The sequence below is a fragment of the Cyclopterus lumpus genome, chromosome 12 (genome assembly GCF_009769545.1).
Source record: "Cyclopterus lumpus isolate fCycLum1 chromosome 12, fCycLum1.pri, whole genome shotgun sequence".
Lineage (NCBI taxonomy): Eukaryota > Metazoa > Chordata > Actinopteri > Perciformes > Cyclopteridae > Cyclopterus > Cyclopterus lumpus.
The window spans coordinates 6,282,854-6,300,634 of NC_046977.1; the positions used below are offsets into that span (position 1 = coordinate 6,282,854).

Below are 17,781 nucleotides of genomic sequence, written 5' to 3' on the forward strand. Positions count from 1 at the left end.
CATACTTTGTTCTAATATAAACAAAATTATGACAACAAATTATAGAACAATATGCAATTATACATACTTCTTTTACAGTATATATCTTATTTATACAGTGTATAATCTTAGTTGAAATGGATTGTTGGTTCTCATCCTTATGGTTCACATAGAGACATCCTTGTTATCAGTGACTAAAGATGAGTCCTTTTAACAGTTGTGTGTGAAGTTGAAACTCCAGAAATGCAACAAAAAAATGGAAGACAATTATCAAAATTACTTGGAAGTCCAGCCTGCACAAACTCAGTCAGCCTGTTGTTACCATGGCAATCAAAACCCAGACCAGCCCTCATATTAAAGAGGTAAAGATATTTATCGAGGAAGTGTCCAATAAGAGTCAAGTATTTCCTCAAAGCCCACCACTGAGACCTCCTTGAGACCTCCTTGACCCCTTTCAATCAATATGTTTTTAACAGTTCATGAGAGACATATATTCAACTGCTATGTTTTAATACTTTCACAGTGTTTAACTCTAGTGTGAGATATAACCCATTAGATAAAACATACTTAAGTATTTAAAGGCTTAGATAATTATAACACCTCTAAATACATTTTCCTTCCACAGGTGCGAAGGTGATTCATATAGCTACAATTAAAAGTCTTATTCTTAAGCCTTCTCCACTGCATTTTCCCCACCAGCCCCAGTGGCCTTAACTTAAAAATACTATATGTGAAAATGGTTCACGACAGCTCCCTGCTAATAACAGATGTTGTAGTTGCTAAAAAATGTAAGCTGCTTCTGCTGCTAATGAAATGCCAGTCAAGAGCCTTCCTTTGTGGAGCTGGTTTAGCGCACACAATCTGTCCTTTTACAACACTGAGGAAAAGCTATCCTTCTTAAAATAAACTCTTTATAGGACAGGTTGAGTTATTTTAGTTATGCAGAGGCTTACAGCGGTAAAATCAAATGCAATCAATACAGAATTGTTCAAGCACTCTCAATTATGTCCCCATATCATTTTTCCCTATTGCTGTTCAACTGGCAATCTCATTTTATTTTGAAGAATACTGCTGAAAGTTAGACTACAAAAGTCCAAATAAATGTCCAAAACAGATATCAGCATCTCTCTCAGAGGATTGAGAGCCAACAAGATGATCCCCATCATTTGCTGAACGCCCATCTCGTTCCAGCTGTTAAGCCAGAGGACTATCGGCTCCTGAAGCCAGCCGGACATTGGGGTCGAGAGAGTTCTGCATCGCAGTGTCTTCCAGAAATTATTGGCAACTCATTTCTATTAATATTTAATGATTATGATCATGCTTATTTCTTACCTACGGTTTGGCATTTTAAATCTATTTTGATCACCTCCTCCTACTGTTGTTCATGGTGTGGCTCCTCCCTGTCTGGGCCTTGAGTCTCCCTGATGTCGGCTGTGATGATATAGGTTAAGTATTGAAGACATGCAGGTCAAATAATCAATGACCAGGTCTGGTTCTTCTTCCTCTCGTTTCTGGGCCTTAGTAGAATGAGCTTATTGTAGTTCTTCTTCTTTTGGGTTGTGTCTTTCTGGGCTTTTCCTGTTTCTGTAACTTAGCAGGACTATCATCATGGCCATCTCCCCTCATGGGCTCTGTAAGGCCTCCTAAATCCATCATCAATGTCCAATGTTTATCTTTTTTTCTTTCTTTGTCGATGGATTAAAACACATTCTGTTGATTTCCCAATATACATAACTCATAAATCCTGGGTGATGAGAGTATAGTTTTAGAAGCTCCAATTACAATGTGCTATTGTTTGTCTTCAGTCAGATAAGACACAGCAGTGTTGATAATCCATACACTGAGATACAGTGTGTAGTACAGGATGTAGAGCAGTGGGCTGAGTCACAGCTGCATCACTGCACGCAAGGTTCAGGACAAGTCTGCCACCGGCTGGGAAGAGGTGGAGCAGCGTGGCACCAAAGTAGATGCACGAGAGGAGGAATGACTCTTGGCTTGGCACGCCAAAAGTCTCTGAGCGTTCAAGATGTCACGGTTCTTTCTGCCGTCGCAAGTTAAAGTTCAAACTCTGGAGGAACCAGTGCAAACGTTCAAAATCTCCATGTTTCAAGCTTTAGAACATTTAAAAAAAGATAAATATACAGTTCATTTAAGTATTCTGTGAATTCACAAGTAATTAATATGATCAGAAATAAAACACACAGATGCACAAATCTACTTTTCTCAGTACAACTATATTCTCTTTCATTTTCCTACAGTGTTAAAATAATAAGGCCACCTCACCGCCACCCATTTATTGTAAAGCCTGACTTGTGTCCATATTATTTTAAACATCCTTTTTTCTAATAGTGTTGTCATGCTCATTCAGATATAAAGGATATATTGCAAAATAAAGAGCTCTCTTCCCTCTCCTATACTCTGAGGTTACCATGGAGACAGATATAATTCAGTTCTTGATGTTTCTCATAAAAAAAGACTGCGTACATATTTTCATCTGCAACCATAGCGACACTTGACATTGTCAGCGCTATTTGTAAAAAGCAAGTCACCATAGCAACACTAACCATCCAGGCTGTGTCATAGATCATGTGTCCTAGCTGAGTATGCCTCCTCATTATGAGTGAAATTTAGGAATCCACTGGTAAACAAATTTTATTTGACCGTTTTGAAACATAGTATCACCTTGATGTTGAGCACTGCATTGTAACTCATAAAAGATCAAAACAAATTAAGGATTTTAAGGAAGTTTAATCAGCTCAGTTTGGGTCTTTAAAGGTAACAACAGTACGTTGCAATTCATGTCTAAAGATTAATAATATATATTGGTGAATGGACACCAACATTATGGCAGGTCAGTCCCTAAATATTGTTGAGAAATTCAAATCTAGTTAATAGGTCATGGTTTATTAAACTTGAATCTAATTACCAGCGCTACAAATAAAACCCTTACAAATGATTGCAGTGGGTTGTGATTAAATTGTGTCCTAGAAAAAAAAAAAACATAACTTCGGACTAAATGCTTTTTGTCAGGAATCATTTAAAAAAAAAAGATATAGCAAAGCTTTTGTTTTTTTGGGGTAATTCTTGCTCCTATCGCACACTGACCAGTAATTGGAGTGCGACCCATTTGAAGCTTGCAGACATAGTATAGGTAATTATTTTTCATAGATGCACCCCGTCTTGTGCGTCAACCGTACGTCACTATAGGCCTAATGGCCAACCGTACAACAGTGTGTGTGTGTGTGTGTGTGTGTGTGTGTGTGCGGGTGTTTGTGTGAGTGTGAGCGTGTGTGTGTGTGTGTGTATGTGTGTGTGTGTGTGTGTGGGGGGGGGGGGGCTTCCATCCAATGCACGGCTTCAGAGCAACTACACAAGAGTTTACATCCATATTGTTGTTGTGGGACATTTGACCCACAGCTGGCCACTTCGTGAAGCCCGAATGAGACTGCAGCAGGTGATGTGTTGGAGGTTTTGTTGCATGGTAAAAAATAAATAAATAAATAAATCACTAAGAAATTCCTACAAATACATTTGGTCGGAAATATATCTCCAGGGTATCATCACAACCATCTCTCTCCCCCCCCCCCCCCCCCCCCCCCATATGAACCCGATCCCAGTGATGGCTGGGGGGAGAAGCGCTCGTCATCGGCGATAATCGATAGACGCATGCAGGTAGCCTTCCTCCCCTACACACGCAGCATCACCACGCATCCTTACTCCACTGTGCAGTCGCTCTTATTTCCCTCCCCATCACCACACGTATGAGAAAGCGCTCGTGGGGGCCGTGCCTATTGATCTCTAAACATCTGGAACACCTCATATTTGTTTTACAAGGTAGAGGCGAACAGTCTGTACCGAGGATAGAGGAGCGAGACAGCAGCAGCAGCAGCAGCATCAGCAGCAGGACGGACCACTTGACACCTTGCTTCACGACATCGATATGCAGTAGTGTGATACCAGCTCTGCGGAGACGGGAAGGCCAGTCCATGGCATCTTGATATTAAAACCGTGGGCTCTGCGCATTCCTCACCGACGGCGTAGTCTTTTTTTCTTTTCTTCTTTTTTCTTCTTCTTTCCTTGCGGAGTCGAAAGGATTAACTTGGCCAGATAAAAAGCGGCGAGGGAGGAAATCTCACCAATAATTCAATCCGACCAGATTCTGTTTGGGGGATTCGTGGCATATCATTGGACCTGCGATGGACTCCAGCGTGGGGGAATATGGCATGGCTCGTCTTGGATTGTTTTTGGTTTTGATGGGGCTGTGGAGATTTAGCGATGCTTGCCCCGCATCCTGCACTTGCAGCATCTCAAGGATTGTTTGTATTGATTCTGTACCGGGGATCGAGGATTTCCCTGTCCTCCCGTTAGATGACATGGAAAACATCACCGAGATGTAAGTGTATGAAAAATGATCGTGCGGACAGCGTATGAACTTATTAGGATGCAATGCGTAAAGATCTACCTTCGATCGCAAGTCGCAATAATACCCAGGGGCTAGGATTATTATTATAATGTAGGTATAATAGTAACACCAACAGCAACATTAATAACAGCAGGCCTGATATCATTTCGCCCTGTGGATTACAGATCAATAGAGATATGCCTTCTGCGTTTATAATGTCAAACGCGAAAATGTGAGATTTTCTTCTTCCTATAACCAAGGGTTTGTCCGATCATGTTGCCTAGTATATGTGCGCGCGCGTGTGTGTGTGTGCGCGCGCGCGCGTGTGCGTGCGTGTGTGTGTATCTGGCGGAGACGGGGGTCGCGCGTGCCAGTAACGACGATAGTGTGTGTGTGTGTGTGTGTGTGCGTAATAATGGTGAGAGTGCGCGTCAGGCTTATTTGGATTAGTCGGTGTTTCCTTTACAAAACAGCTCCAGAGGTAGTGATGGAGAAAATGTTTAGGCCCGACGCCGCCTCTGAGGTGTTCATTTGGGCTTTTGGGCGGCGGTGTGATATAACCTCAACGTAAAAAAAAAAATAAGACCACATTGTTGCCAGATTACATGAGATCCCATCAGGTGTATACAGCCGGCGATAGGCTACCCACCGTTATGTAGCCTTATCTGCGTCAGTGTGTAGGCTTGTGTCGGAGTGTACCTGCTACAACCCTGCACATGTGTATACAACTGCATGGCACCCAGTGGAGAATGGAGGGGAGAGTGGGTGAGTTTTACTGAGGCAGACAGACTGGAAACATATACCTACCATGAATGTAGTTTATTGAGTTGATTCTTCTTTTTCTTCATTTTGCACATGGTGGAAGTCTTTTAGCAGCTTGACCCTTGGAAAGGGGCATTTCTTTTAATGGGTGGTCACAGTTGAAGTATAATGTTCAAATAAATTGCATTTTGATGGGAACCATGCTTGTCAGATGCACCTTCTAAAAATCTAACCATGAATACCAAATAAATCCTGCGCCTCATTTGTAATACTTAGGAATAAATGCTCATGAAGCAGCTAACTCCATTTAGATTGTTGAGGATACTTAAACGTGTAATATATTGTAGCATTGTTTTATAAAGTATACAATACAATGTTTCCCCACCTATTAAAGAAATATTAAAAACAACCTGTGTGTCATTTAAAAAAATATCAGAACAAAATTATTTTCTGATACTGTGAAAGGGTTGTTTACTTCCACAATATATTGTGAAATATTTTTTTCCCATTTATTACTTAAACTCTTCATTTAAATACCGTCAACTAATATAGCAAAACATTAAAAAAATAAAATGCAATGCTTTTTTTCATTTATTACTCAAACCCTTCATTTAAATACCGTAAACTAATTTCACAAAACATAAAAAAAATAAAAAAATAACAGCAACAAAACAAAAGCATAACGTCTATCACACAACATGCTGCCAGTGTGTAAACATGCTGTTTAACTGGCTCACATTATATTGACAATTAAAAGTGCTGCAGACTAAATTCCCTTTAGTAGAAGAACATGACAGCTGTGTGGGCAGAATATATCACGTTTAGCTGACTATGTCTGCTAAATAAATGAAAAAGCACTGTCATGGTATTTAGTTTCCTAAAATGCATGCATGCACGCACACACACACACACACACATGCATACACACAGAGACACACACGCACACACACACACACACACGCACACTTTTAACCAGTCTGTTACTCTTTCAATTGTTTAAACACTGGCCCACTTTTTAAGTTTTGAACTGATTGAACGCCGTCATTGTGACATTGTAGAATATAACACACACGCACACACACACGCACACACACACACACACACACACACACACACACACACACACACACACACGCATACAAACAAACATACCAATTTCAGATCAAGTTATTAACCAGCCGCCAGACCTTCTCAGTTTGTATCTACTTCCAGACTAACTTTACATTAAATGAACGGTGTGTGCACGTGTCATAACACTTTGTAATCCCCTTTTCTTTCACAGATACATTACGAATCAAAACAGACTGTTTGACATCAATGACAACAGTCTGAGGCACTACATAAACCTCAGAAACCTGTAAGTACCACACAGTGTGTCTTTCGTGTTTTACATGGAACCGCAACATATTTGACTCCACATTTTACCCACAGAACAGTGATGAGGACAAGACTGACGTCTATATCGTCAGATGCATTTTTCAACAACACAAGACTCCAATATGTGTAAGTAGTTTTTTTTTAAAAGACCCTCTGTAGTTGCGTCACTGATGTACACACAAGTAGCCAGATTTTGATTGTCATTTTTCCCCGTTTTTTTAGAAATCTCCGAGACAATAACCTATCAACACTGTCATGGAGAATATTTCAGAACTTTAACTCAACATACCCGTGAGTGTTGCGTGTAGAGAAAAGTGTCAGTACATCTCTTTTTTTTGTGTGGTGTGTGCAAAAGAGGTTCTCATGTGCTGTGTTTTCTTTACATTTTCTTAGGCTCCTGCTGTCCGGTAACCCTCTGGATTGTGTTTGTGAGAACTTGTGGATCAAACTGAGGCTCCTTGAAGAAACCGACAGTCCAGAGCTGACATGCATAGACGACCGAGGAGCGCCGAGAGCCTTTGCTACGCTCACTCCACCAGACTGTGGTAATGTGAAACCATGTTATAATAAGCAATGCTGGGTATCTGATATTGGACGCTCGGAGAGATGATCGCGTCACGGAGACCGGAAAGACGGGAATAAATCTGTAAACAAATCAATCAATGCAAAGGTCTGGTCGGATGTCCAATTATGCCTTGTGCTCATTTTCTCGCAGTGATTCCCAAAGTAGAGGTCACCCCGAAAACCGTGACGATGATGCAGGGGACTAATGTCAAAGCTGTGTGCAGCGCCTCGGGCTCCCCTCCTCCTGAGATACTGTGGAACCTCGATTGGCTCTCCACCCACCACGAGGTGAGCCAGTCAGCTTCCTGTTTAAACCTTTGGTACAGGTCCCCCACTCTGGGGTCTTGGTTATTTTGAGGAATCTTTTTTTGAAAATATTACTCGTGAGATGAGCTCCAACGAAGCTTCAAAACTACCTCTGTGAACTACATGAAGGTCGTGATTGAGAGGTGGGCTTCGGACTTAATTCTTTATTCGTCTAATAGTCAACAAATTCCATTAAAAGACTCAAACTGAATACAGGACTGATCCAGAAAAGTCTGTTTAGCTTCTTCTTCTTCTCAGGGAGCTTCATTGTTGTCGTCAACCATAAAAAAGACATCAGGGATGATTGAATTTAAATGAAACCATATGTTTCTACTCAACTGGAACTATTGGTTTCTGGGAAGATTCACATCATCACCATGAACTCAGAGCTGGATGCCAAAGCAGAGTAGGAAAGTATTAAGAGACAGTATCGCACACAGTTTTGCTGTGTGTTCCAATACCCATACTTCCATACTATTTAGTATGCCAGAAAAAACATTTAGTACGTCCCAATACATAGTATGTCAAAAGCCCAAAATACCAGGATGTGTCACAGCATCCGGTCAAATTTTGCAGTAAACAAGCTAGCACGCTTTTCTAGCTATTCTGACCCGCAAAGGTCAAAGTTCAAGGTGCAATGTTGTGACGAAGGAGTATATCAATGCCTATACCGCATGCAACAGTAAGTACTTTGGAAGGGCAGCTGCAGTACGTACTAAAACCCAGTATTGGTATTTCCATAGGATCTGATGATAATGAGACAGTCAGTCTGTTCAATTCAATTCAGTTTATTTTGTATAGCCCAATATCACAAATTACAAATTATCCTCAGAGAGCTTTACAATCTGTACACACACGACATCCCTGTCCCAGGACCTCACATCGAATCAGGAAAAACTCCCCAAAAATAACCTTTCACAGGGAAAAAAGGGACGGTGTTGTGGCAGTTAGCTGAACGGTTACGTCACACTTTTACAAATAGATACTATGGGACATATGAAGCAATCTCATAATGTTTTCAGATCGAACCTTCGGATACGGAGAGCAGCATCACCTTGTCGAAGCTGTCTTCCGACGATAACGACAAGGTGATCATCTGCAGCGCCGAGAACATGGTCGGTCAGAGCGAGGCCACCTTGCAGCTCAACATTCTCTGTAAGCACTCCTACTTTTTAATAATATAATATAATTGACTGTAACTGCAGCATGCATCTTTAGACATTATATTTATTGTCGGAAGAGTTCATTTTTGTCTTAATCTCCTCGCGTGGTCTTTTAAAACGTTTTCTCCCGTGGAAGCACAAGGCTCCTCACTTTGTTATCGTTACTGTCTCATGGCGAATCGTATTGACTCTCCATGTTTCCTGTCCATAACTCTTCCTCCTGTGAAGCTCCTCGTGCCTATACCACACTCCTCTCTGCTTGTGTCGAGCCACACTTCTCCTCATTCTCCTCCTCCATGTTTTCCTGATGTCAGCGTTTAGATGTTGCATCTCCTCCCTCTCTCCCCCCCCCAACTGCATCTCCTCTCGAAGCCCATAAATGTTGCTTCCCCCCCTCCCCACACACTGGCTTTTACTCCCGGTGTTGATTTCCTATCGTCCCGTTATTACTCTTCCTCTCCTGTTGCCGCCCTGTCAGTTGCCCCCACCGTCCAGCAGCTGCTGGAGCCGGAGCGGGACCACCACTGGTGCATCCCATTCAGCGTGAAGGGGAACCCCAAGCCCAAGCTGCAGTGGTACCAAGAGAACGTGGCTCTGCTGGAGCACGAGCACATGCGCACCAGGTTCCACATGTCCACCAAGAGCGTGTACCACGGCTGCCTGCAGCTGGTCAACCCCACGCACATCAATAACGGCGTTTACAGGCTGGTGGCGAAGAATAAGTACGGCCGGGACGAGAAGGAGGTCACTGCCCAGTTCATCGACCCGCCTTACATCAACCACACAGGTGTCTTTTCACAGTTCATTCAGCAAGAAGTCGGCCGATTTCTGTTTCTGAAGTTGACCACTAACACACTTATTGTTCTTCTTTTCAACAGAAGAAACCTTCTACTACTGTAAGTAATGATTCAGCATTATAAAACGAACATCTGTTATTCTTATCAGCTTGAGAATAACTGTATAGATGGTTAGAAATGACTCTCCTGTGATCTGTTTCTCCTCCTGTGGCCTCTGCCCAGACACCACTGGTAAGTGCATCTAACGTGGCATTACATTCAGCGTTTGCAAAGTCATTTGTTTGCTCTTAATAGTTATTATTTTACTTTACTTTTATTTTTATCTTTTTTTTCCAGACTCTCCTCCGCTGGACGACAGTGTTGCAGTAAGTGATGCTCACAAGTCCTCATCATTTAAGGCAATGGTCTTTAATGGCATCCTTTTGGCCTGTGACCCTTTAAAAAAGTTAGAATGACTTTAGTTTGAAAAGAAATTAAAAGAAAATATACCCAATTTTATGGAACATAAATAGTTTTTTTTTCTGCTTTCTGACTCCAAATTTAGTTTGCGGCCCCTTACGGGGATCCCGACCCCATGTTGGGAACCACGGATCTAAAAGGATCTCAGATGTTTTTGTTGACAGTTTCTTTTTGTTGTTGTCTTCACAGGTGTATGTTGTTGTGGGAATCGCAGGAGTTGCCTTGACTGGCTGCGTTCTGATGGTGATCATTCTGAAATATGGAAGAAACTCCAAGTTTGGTATTAAAGGTGAACTAATCTTCTGAATAGTTCAACACTTTGATTCCCCAGAGTTAGATGAGAAGATCGACACCACTCTGGTTAGCTTAGCTTAGCACAAAGACTGGAAGCAGGGGGAAAGTTAGCTTGTTTCCAGTCGTGTTACATATGATGTTACATATATATATATATATATATATATATATATATATATATATATATATAAATATATATATATATATATATATATATATATATATATATATATATAAACAGTTAATAACATTGTATAGCGTAGATGTTTTATTACACACAGAAACAAATCCTAGGATGATTCATGAGATTATATTAGAAAAAATAATTAATAAAACACTTAATGTCCGTATATCTGCTTGCAACTACATTATGGGGTGTTACTTATAAGTGCTAAATAGAAGGAATAAAGTGTTTTGGTTGACTCAAAGCTCATTGTACTACGTCAATATGACCATAGGAATTTGTGAGTGCTAGCTTCTTCTGAAGGCATGCACTCATGTTGATTTAAGATGACATCTGCCTCGTTTATCTTTTGGTCATTATGTACAATTTGTACAATATGTCTTTTTTCCCCCCTTCAACCTTCTTCCTCCTCCTCCTCTCTGACCACAATTTCTTTCCTTCTCTCCACATGCCGTTAATCTTTACTCATCTACTGTCTCTCTATCATCCTCCTCCTTCCTCGGCTCCCTAGGCTCCTCCTCAGTCATCAGTAATGACGATGACTCTGCCAGCCCTCTTCATCACGTCTCCAATGGCAACAACACCCCGTCGTCCTCGGAGATGGGTCCAGACGCGGTGATCATCGGGATGACAAAGATTCCTGTCATTGAGAACCCTCAGTACTTCCGTAACTCCGGCAGCATGCTGAAATCTGACACGTGTGAGTTACCGCCTCGCTCGACAAATGGCCGGTAACCCGGACCTTTTCAGATAAATCCATGCAGGGGTCGCAGCCGGACGCCATATTTATTATCAGCATCCAGCCGCATTGTGATAGTGACTCCCCGGACAGTCAGATGATGTCCAGAAACAAAAGCTGCTTGTTTACAGAAGGCTCAACTCAGCAGAATGACCTCAATGCTTTTCTTTCTCAGACGCAACTGCAGGTGGTTTATTATAGTTTGAGAAATTTGTATCGTGCCGGATCGATTTGTCGAAATCAATTTGGATAATTATTCATCAATCAAGCAAAAGAAAATGTCAAACATTTGCTCGTTCCTATACCTTTCAAATATGCGCAATTGCTTCTTTTGTCAGTTTTATTTTCGTGAAAAGTTGATCTCTTTCAGTTTTGGAGATTTAGAGATGTTGGAAAATATCAATCTAACTTGACCTGCATAACTGTGACCGATATATACAGTATATAGTCCCGACTCAAAATAATGTGTCGTATTCTGCATTCAAGTTGTGCAGCACATCAAGAGACACAACATTGTGCTGAAGCGGGAGCTGGGAGAGGGAGCCTTCGGGAAGGTGTTTCTGGCCGAGTGCTACAACCTGACACCGGACCAGGAGAAGCTCCACGTGGCCGTCAAGGTACCGACGAGGAAGACTCAAATAATCCCTTCACTTTGTCATCCATTCACACTAGATGCACTTTCTCACAGACGATGCTCTTCACCTCTCCTTTGTGCCTTCGCCTTTACGACAGACTCTGAAAGAGGCCAACGAGAGCGGCCGGGCGGACTTCTACCGAGAGGCCGAGCTCCTCACCAACCTGCAACATGAACACATCGTCACTTTCTACGGCGTGTGTGTGGAGAGCGACCCGCTCATCATGGTGTTCGAATATATGAAACACGGGGACCTGAACAAGTTCCTCAGGTGGGATCATTATTATGACTTCTGAAAACAGTGTTAAAGGAATAGTTCAACACATTTAACCAGAGGTATTTGATCTATTTTTAATACCATTTAAATGCAAATTCTATAATCTGCATAACATTACTGTTTCCATGGTAATCAGGGTGATGCTCACAAGTCCTCATCATTTAAGTCAATGGTCTTTAATGGCATCCTTTTGGCCTGTGACCCTTTAAAAAAGTTAGAATGACTTTAGTTTGAATTAAAAGAAAATATACCCAATTTTATGGAGCACAAATAGTTGTTTTTTCTGCTTTCGTAAATAATCTCATGACTCCAAATTTAGTTCCTCAGGTGGGATCATTATTATGACTTCTGAAAACAGTGTTAAAGGAATAGTTCAACACTATTCCAACATTTACTTGAGCTGAGTGACCACTCACATGTCTGTTCGCTCAACAAAATGCTAGTTAGCTTAGCATAGAGACAGGAAACAGCTAGCATGGCTTTGTACAACAATTAAGGAATACAAATAAATAGATAACCTACCATCACCTTTAATGTCCATTATATCTATGTATTATTTAGATTATTTAATTTATTGGATTAATTCAAAGAAATCCCCATCTATTTGTGTTTTAGGATGCATCTGAATTACTGATACAAACGAATTAACCTGCAACAATTTCTCTTATCGATTCATTTTTTCATTTTAAATGTTCTTTTCCTTCGCTAAATAGACAAACTTTGTGAATATTTGGCGTTCGGCGTTCCGTTTTCTCAACACAAGCTCTGATGCCGTGTGTCTGGGTGCAGGTCCCACGGTCCTGATGCGGTGCTCATGTCAGACGGTCAACACAGCATCCTGGTGGAGCTCACCCAGTCCCAGATGCTGCACATTGCCCAACAGATTGCGGCCGGCATGGTCTACCTGGCCTCTCAGCACTTTGTCCACAGAGACCTGGCAACCAGGAACTGCCTGGTAGGAGAGAACCTGCTGGTGAAGATCGGCGACTTCGGCATGTCCAGAGATGTTTACAGCACAGACTACTACAGAGTGAGTCCAGAGTATTTTTTGATATTTTACCCTTCTCTCACCTTGTATTTTACTCACACACACACTCCGATATATAAACATGGAAATATGGAAATGTAGCCACATACGCACGGTCTCAAATATGTAATTAGAATTTTATTCCAGTTTTGGCCTGAAATAACTGTGTAGCTGCAGAAATGTCAATTTTAACCAGAGGTATTTTATCTATTTTTAATACCATTTAAATGCAAATTCTATAATCTGCATAAAATTACTGTTTCCATGGTAATCAGGGCCAACAGTGCAAAAAAATGCTTCGGCAGTTTTTTTTTCTCCCTGGGCAAAGGAGCTAATACGTCCCTTCACTCTACGTGAATATCATCACATTATTAAACCGTAGAGGAGTTACGGCGCACCATATGATCTGACGAGAAGATTACACTCACATTACAGGCCAATAATACCAAAATAATATACACACACACACACACGCACACACACACACACACACACACATCATTTGTCATGTTGTGAGGAACAGATGGATGCATTTTATTCCCTCATCCTTTCTGTCTCCAGTCCTATCTGGAATCCCACAGTGCCCTCTGCTGCCCAAAGTGGAGTCAGAAAACACAAAAATCATGCATTTCCCTGCATTAGGGCCTGTCAACAACTCCTAATGTCAAACTATTTGATCAAATAAAGACACAGCTAACATTATGACGCTGCTATAATTTGATAAATAAAAGGGAATCATGTGACGCGATGAATTAGAGCAAACAGCAATATAATAATATGTCAAACTCACGGTTAGAGGATGACATAAATAACGTGGGGTGAATAAAACTAGAAATATGTGGCGTTACATCCGTGCTCCGTTGTCGATCTGCCAGTTAGACGGAGTATGACGTGATGGTGCGATGGCGCACGCGAGTTTACGGTACATGTAGGTGAGGTGATGAATGTGAAAGGATGGTGATTAGATAAGAGAGGAGACAGTGAGAGGAGGAAATGCATTTAGTAGACAGGAAATATCTGATGAAAGAAAACAAGAAGATGCTGCTTGGATAAAAGCTTTTGATGTAATAACAGGCGTGTTTCAGGAATGCCAGAGTGGCTCAATTTAAATGCTCAAAATGAAGAAGAAGAAAAAATACACTTAGTAGCCAGTTTATTAGGTACACCTACCTTAAAACCCTGTGCATTCCATGAAGGTTGTAATGTTTTAGAGAAATGTTAAACTGCATGATCATTTTGTGGGGATGAAGTCCTGTTGAGCTGTGTGTGTTATACTGACACATTTAATTTAAATAGATGAGGGTAAATACCAAGAAAGGACTTAAACAGACCTGGTATCATAAAGTCAAGCCCACAGGCTCTCAGACTGTGATTTGTATCCCACAACGTCACTGAATTCCCCATTAATTGTTCACCTTGAACAGTTTTTATGATGTTTTAATGTTATTGTAATCCTTCACCACCGAAACAAAGTTTGGTTCAGGATGCAAAACACATAAGGTGGTAAAGCTATTTACAACTGTATACAGTATATACAATATATATATATATATATATATATATATATATATATATATATATATATATATATATATATATACATCTGCAAGGCTGGTGAGGAAAGTGGGAACAGGTGCATAGTTGGGAGGGGAGGTCAGGTGAGGGCATCTGGTGGATGACTTGAGGTCTGTGGAGTTATGAGGAGAATGCATCCAAAGGATCTACCAAAGGCATTATAATGTATATCCTCTGGGCACCATGCATGTCTGGACCACATTTCATGTCAATACATGTAGAGGTTTTTGAGATCTTTCAGTCTGGATATCAAAGTGGTGAAACCACCAACTGACACTCTCATCCATAGTCCACAAGCTTGGCTAAATAATATCCTCATAACATCCAACCAGTCGCTTTAAACTCCTCAGCGGGGCTCATGGTGTTGGTTTCTAATGGAGACTGATTTCCCCCTCTTTCTCTCTCTCTCTCTCTCTCTCTCTCTCTCTCTCTCTCTCTCTCTCTCTCTCTCTCCCTGCAGGTGGGCGGTCATACGATGCTGCCGATCCGCTGGATGCCTCCAGAGAGCATCATGTACCGGCGGTTCACCACAGAGAGTGACGTGTGGAGCCTCGGCGTGGTGCTGTGGGAGATCTTCACCTACGGCAAGCAGCCGTGGTACCAGCTGTCCAACAATGAGGTCAGAGTCACACGAGGTCCGCGGATACTTGAGTCAGAGCTCGGAGACTTTCAATTACACCTATTCATGAACTACTCTTACTACTACTCTCGTTATAATAACAGTCTAAAGTTGTAAACTTGGGAAATATATAACAATAATCAGGGGTGTGTGCAACCGAAACACAAGCCCATTATTTATTTATAATTGAACTGCAATGCTAAACTCCCATTCTGATTGTTTTGATTTGCGGCATTGTTTTTCTCCATTTTTATCTTTTTTTTTGTAAATAAACTACATTATTTTTATTAGATTTCTTGGGAGGGGCATTTATGAGATAGTGGAGAGATGGCAAGAGATGAAAGGGGAGATGGATGGAGAATACAATGCAACGAAAAGCCCCTGGCTGAATGTGAATCAGGGACTTGGTAGTCATACTCATAACCACCAGAGCAAACGTCGTTCAACCCCTTCTAACGTTTTCATTTCGCTGGAGATCGAACATCTGAGGGGAACTTGCTGCGTTGCTATTTTTCATTCCAACACCTCCACCCACCCCCACCCCACCCCGGGCCAAACAGCACATTGTCCCTCTGTCCCCCTGCAGGTGATCGAGTGCATCACGCAGGGCCGCGTGCTGCAGAGGCCCCGCTCCTGTCCCAAAGAGGTGTACGACCTGATGCTGGGCTGCTGGCAGAGGGAGCCCTACATGAGGCTGAACATCAAGGAGATCCACAGCATGCTCCAGAGCCTGGCCAAGGCCTCACCCGTGTACCTGGACATACTGGGCTGATGCACCGGTGTTCTTGTATGTACTTTTCTGTGTGTGTGTGTGTGTTTGCACATAATGGGACGGGGAGAGGAGAGAAAAAGAGTGTCGGTTGTGCGACTGTGCGAGCGTGTTTGTGTACAGCACCCTGGCTGTAAATGTCCCTGTAAATGCTATCGTCCGTGTCCTCATTACATCGAGAAAAGCCTTAAATTTTGAGTGATTTTTTTTGCTTTTTTTTGTTTTGTTGTCTCTTTATTTGCAGACGTCACGGAGGCATGTTTTTCGTCAATGTTAAACCAAAACGCAGACATATGTGAAAGGCATACAGATGAAGGAAACCCGGTAATCAGAAATACTGATCACCGGGTTCCTCGGTCGACGTTCATCGCATCAAATCATCTCCTGTGTTCCATTTTGCTGGGAATGAAAGGGGAAATAATGCGTCTCCATAACGGACAGCGTATGGACACAACTTTGTAGATAGAGCTTTCTCTTCTTTCGACACACAGAGCAACTTATTCTGCAGGAAGATTACAAAAACAAAACAAAAAATGCTCATCAAGTTACAGCTGAAGCTTTTTTTTTCTTTTATATTTCACAGGCTATTTTAATATTTGTAGCATTTATATATGTTGTCTCTGTTTTCATACCACGCTTTTTCAGTCACCTCCAGAAAACTTTTTCTTTTTAAAAATGTGAAACCTACATGTATATTATTATACACGTAGGTTTAATCAGAAACCCATATAGATTCTCATAGTTATATATAACCGACACAAGTCCATGGGAGGATTTTCCTCATGTAAAATCAACTGTGAGGTTGTAAAACACAAGGGCATACAGCATTCTACACCATTATTTGTAATAACGCCATCCCCGTTTGTCATATTTTATGTAAATATCTACACACCAGGCCATCTATATTTACAAAGTGGTGTTTTAAACGTTGTTGTAGTGCTCTGCTACATTTCACAACCTTTTCATTTGGTGTATCTAAAAGCACAGAGAATGAGGACTCGGTGGTGTTGAGCTAAAAAAAAAATTAAAAAAAATGGAATAAAATAAAAGAAGACGAGCACAGTTTTGTTTTACTTTTTCATTCACCAGCAATGCCATTTAGCAAATCTTTGTTGTTCGGTGGCCCATATCTGTAAGTGGTGTGGTGGTTTTGTATGCATTATCAGAGGCAGGTTTCTTTTCAAATGTTGTGGCTGTCGATGAGATTGTGTGTATGGTTTGAGAAGAGAAGATTGGATTAATTATTTGAGTGATTTTAGGGATCGACGGGACATTCTGATGCAGTTTCCTGTGCACTGATTACCGGATATATTTGTTTTTCAGCACTTTTTTTGTTGCTTTTTTGTACGTATTGAAGTTGCTACTTGTTTATTTGTCATTTATTTGCATTACACGAGTGTGTTCCCGAAGATGTAATCTTTAGTTCTAAATAGCAGGGCTAAGAGGCCACAACAAAAAGCATTAATTAAGAGTCTGATGCCCTCAAAGAGTCCCAGGGGTGCTCTCATCTCTCTGAGCGGCCCCCAGTCTGCCGGGTGGTGGTGACGGATACAGCTGCTCGCTTCGGGGCGTCGCTAAAGCACATTTGTATAGGCTGCTTGAAAAAAAAAGGAAAAAATGAAGATTTTTTAAAAATGCATTCTTGTTTTTTCCAAATTATCTTCAACTGGTCTGTTTGCAGATTTAAAAAAAAAAAAAAAAAAAGAAGAAGAAGAAGAAGAAAAAAGGCTCAAATATTAAAGCAAGTGTGTTTGGTCCAAGTGTCTCGTACATACTGTATTAACCTTTCCAACAAAAAAAAAACAGCAGAGATTACTCCTTCGTAATAAGCGTCACGTGTTTCCACGTGGAAGC

General features: G+C 41.3%; 1 protein-coding gene across 1 annotated transcript; it reads left to right on the top strand.

Annotated features, from left to right (window-relative positions):
* Positions 1 to 4,175: 4,175 nt before the first annotated feature.
* Positions 4,176 to 15,930, top strand: ntrk2b (neurotrophic tyrosine kinase, receptor, type 2b). The gene is made up of 16 exons (XM_034546958.1): positions 4,176 to 4,372; positions 6,426 to 6,500; positions 6,575 to 6,646; positions 6,743 to 6,811; positions 6,914 to 7,065; positions 7,236 to 7,372; positions 8,413 to 8,545; positions 9,032 to 9,357; positions 9,662 to 9,715; positions 9,999 to 10,098; positions 10,799 to 10,987; positions 11,513 to 11,643; positions 11,759 to 11,931; positions 12,727 to 12,967; positions 15,000 to 15,158; positions 15,745 to 15,930. Exons 1-16 carry the CDS (start codon positions 4,176 to 4,178, stop codon positions 15,928 to 15,930), a joined length of 2,394 nt encoding a protein of 797 aa, XP_034402849.1.
* The last annotated feature ends 1,851 nt before the right edge of the window (positions 15,931 to 17,781 follow it).

Bases quoted from the DNA above. Each gene is read 5' to 3' on its own strand.
- ntrk2b (XM_034546958.1), top strand. From the start codon at position 4,176: ATGGACTCCAGCGTGGGGGAATATGGCATGGCTCGTCTTGGATTGTTT. The intron at 7,066-7,235 runs GTAATGTGAAAC...ATTTTCTCGCAG, and splicing joins GCTCACTCCACCAGACTGTG to TGATTCCCAAAGTAGAGGTC. The intron at 11,932-12,726 runs GTGGGATCATTA...GTCTGGGTGCAG, and splicing joins GACCTGAACAAGTTCCTCAG to GTCCCACGGTCCTGATGCGG.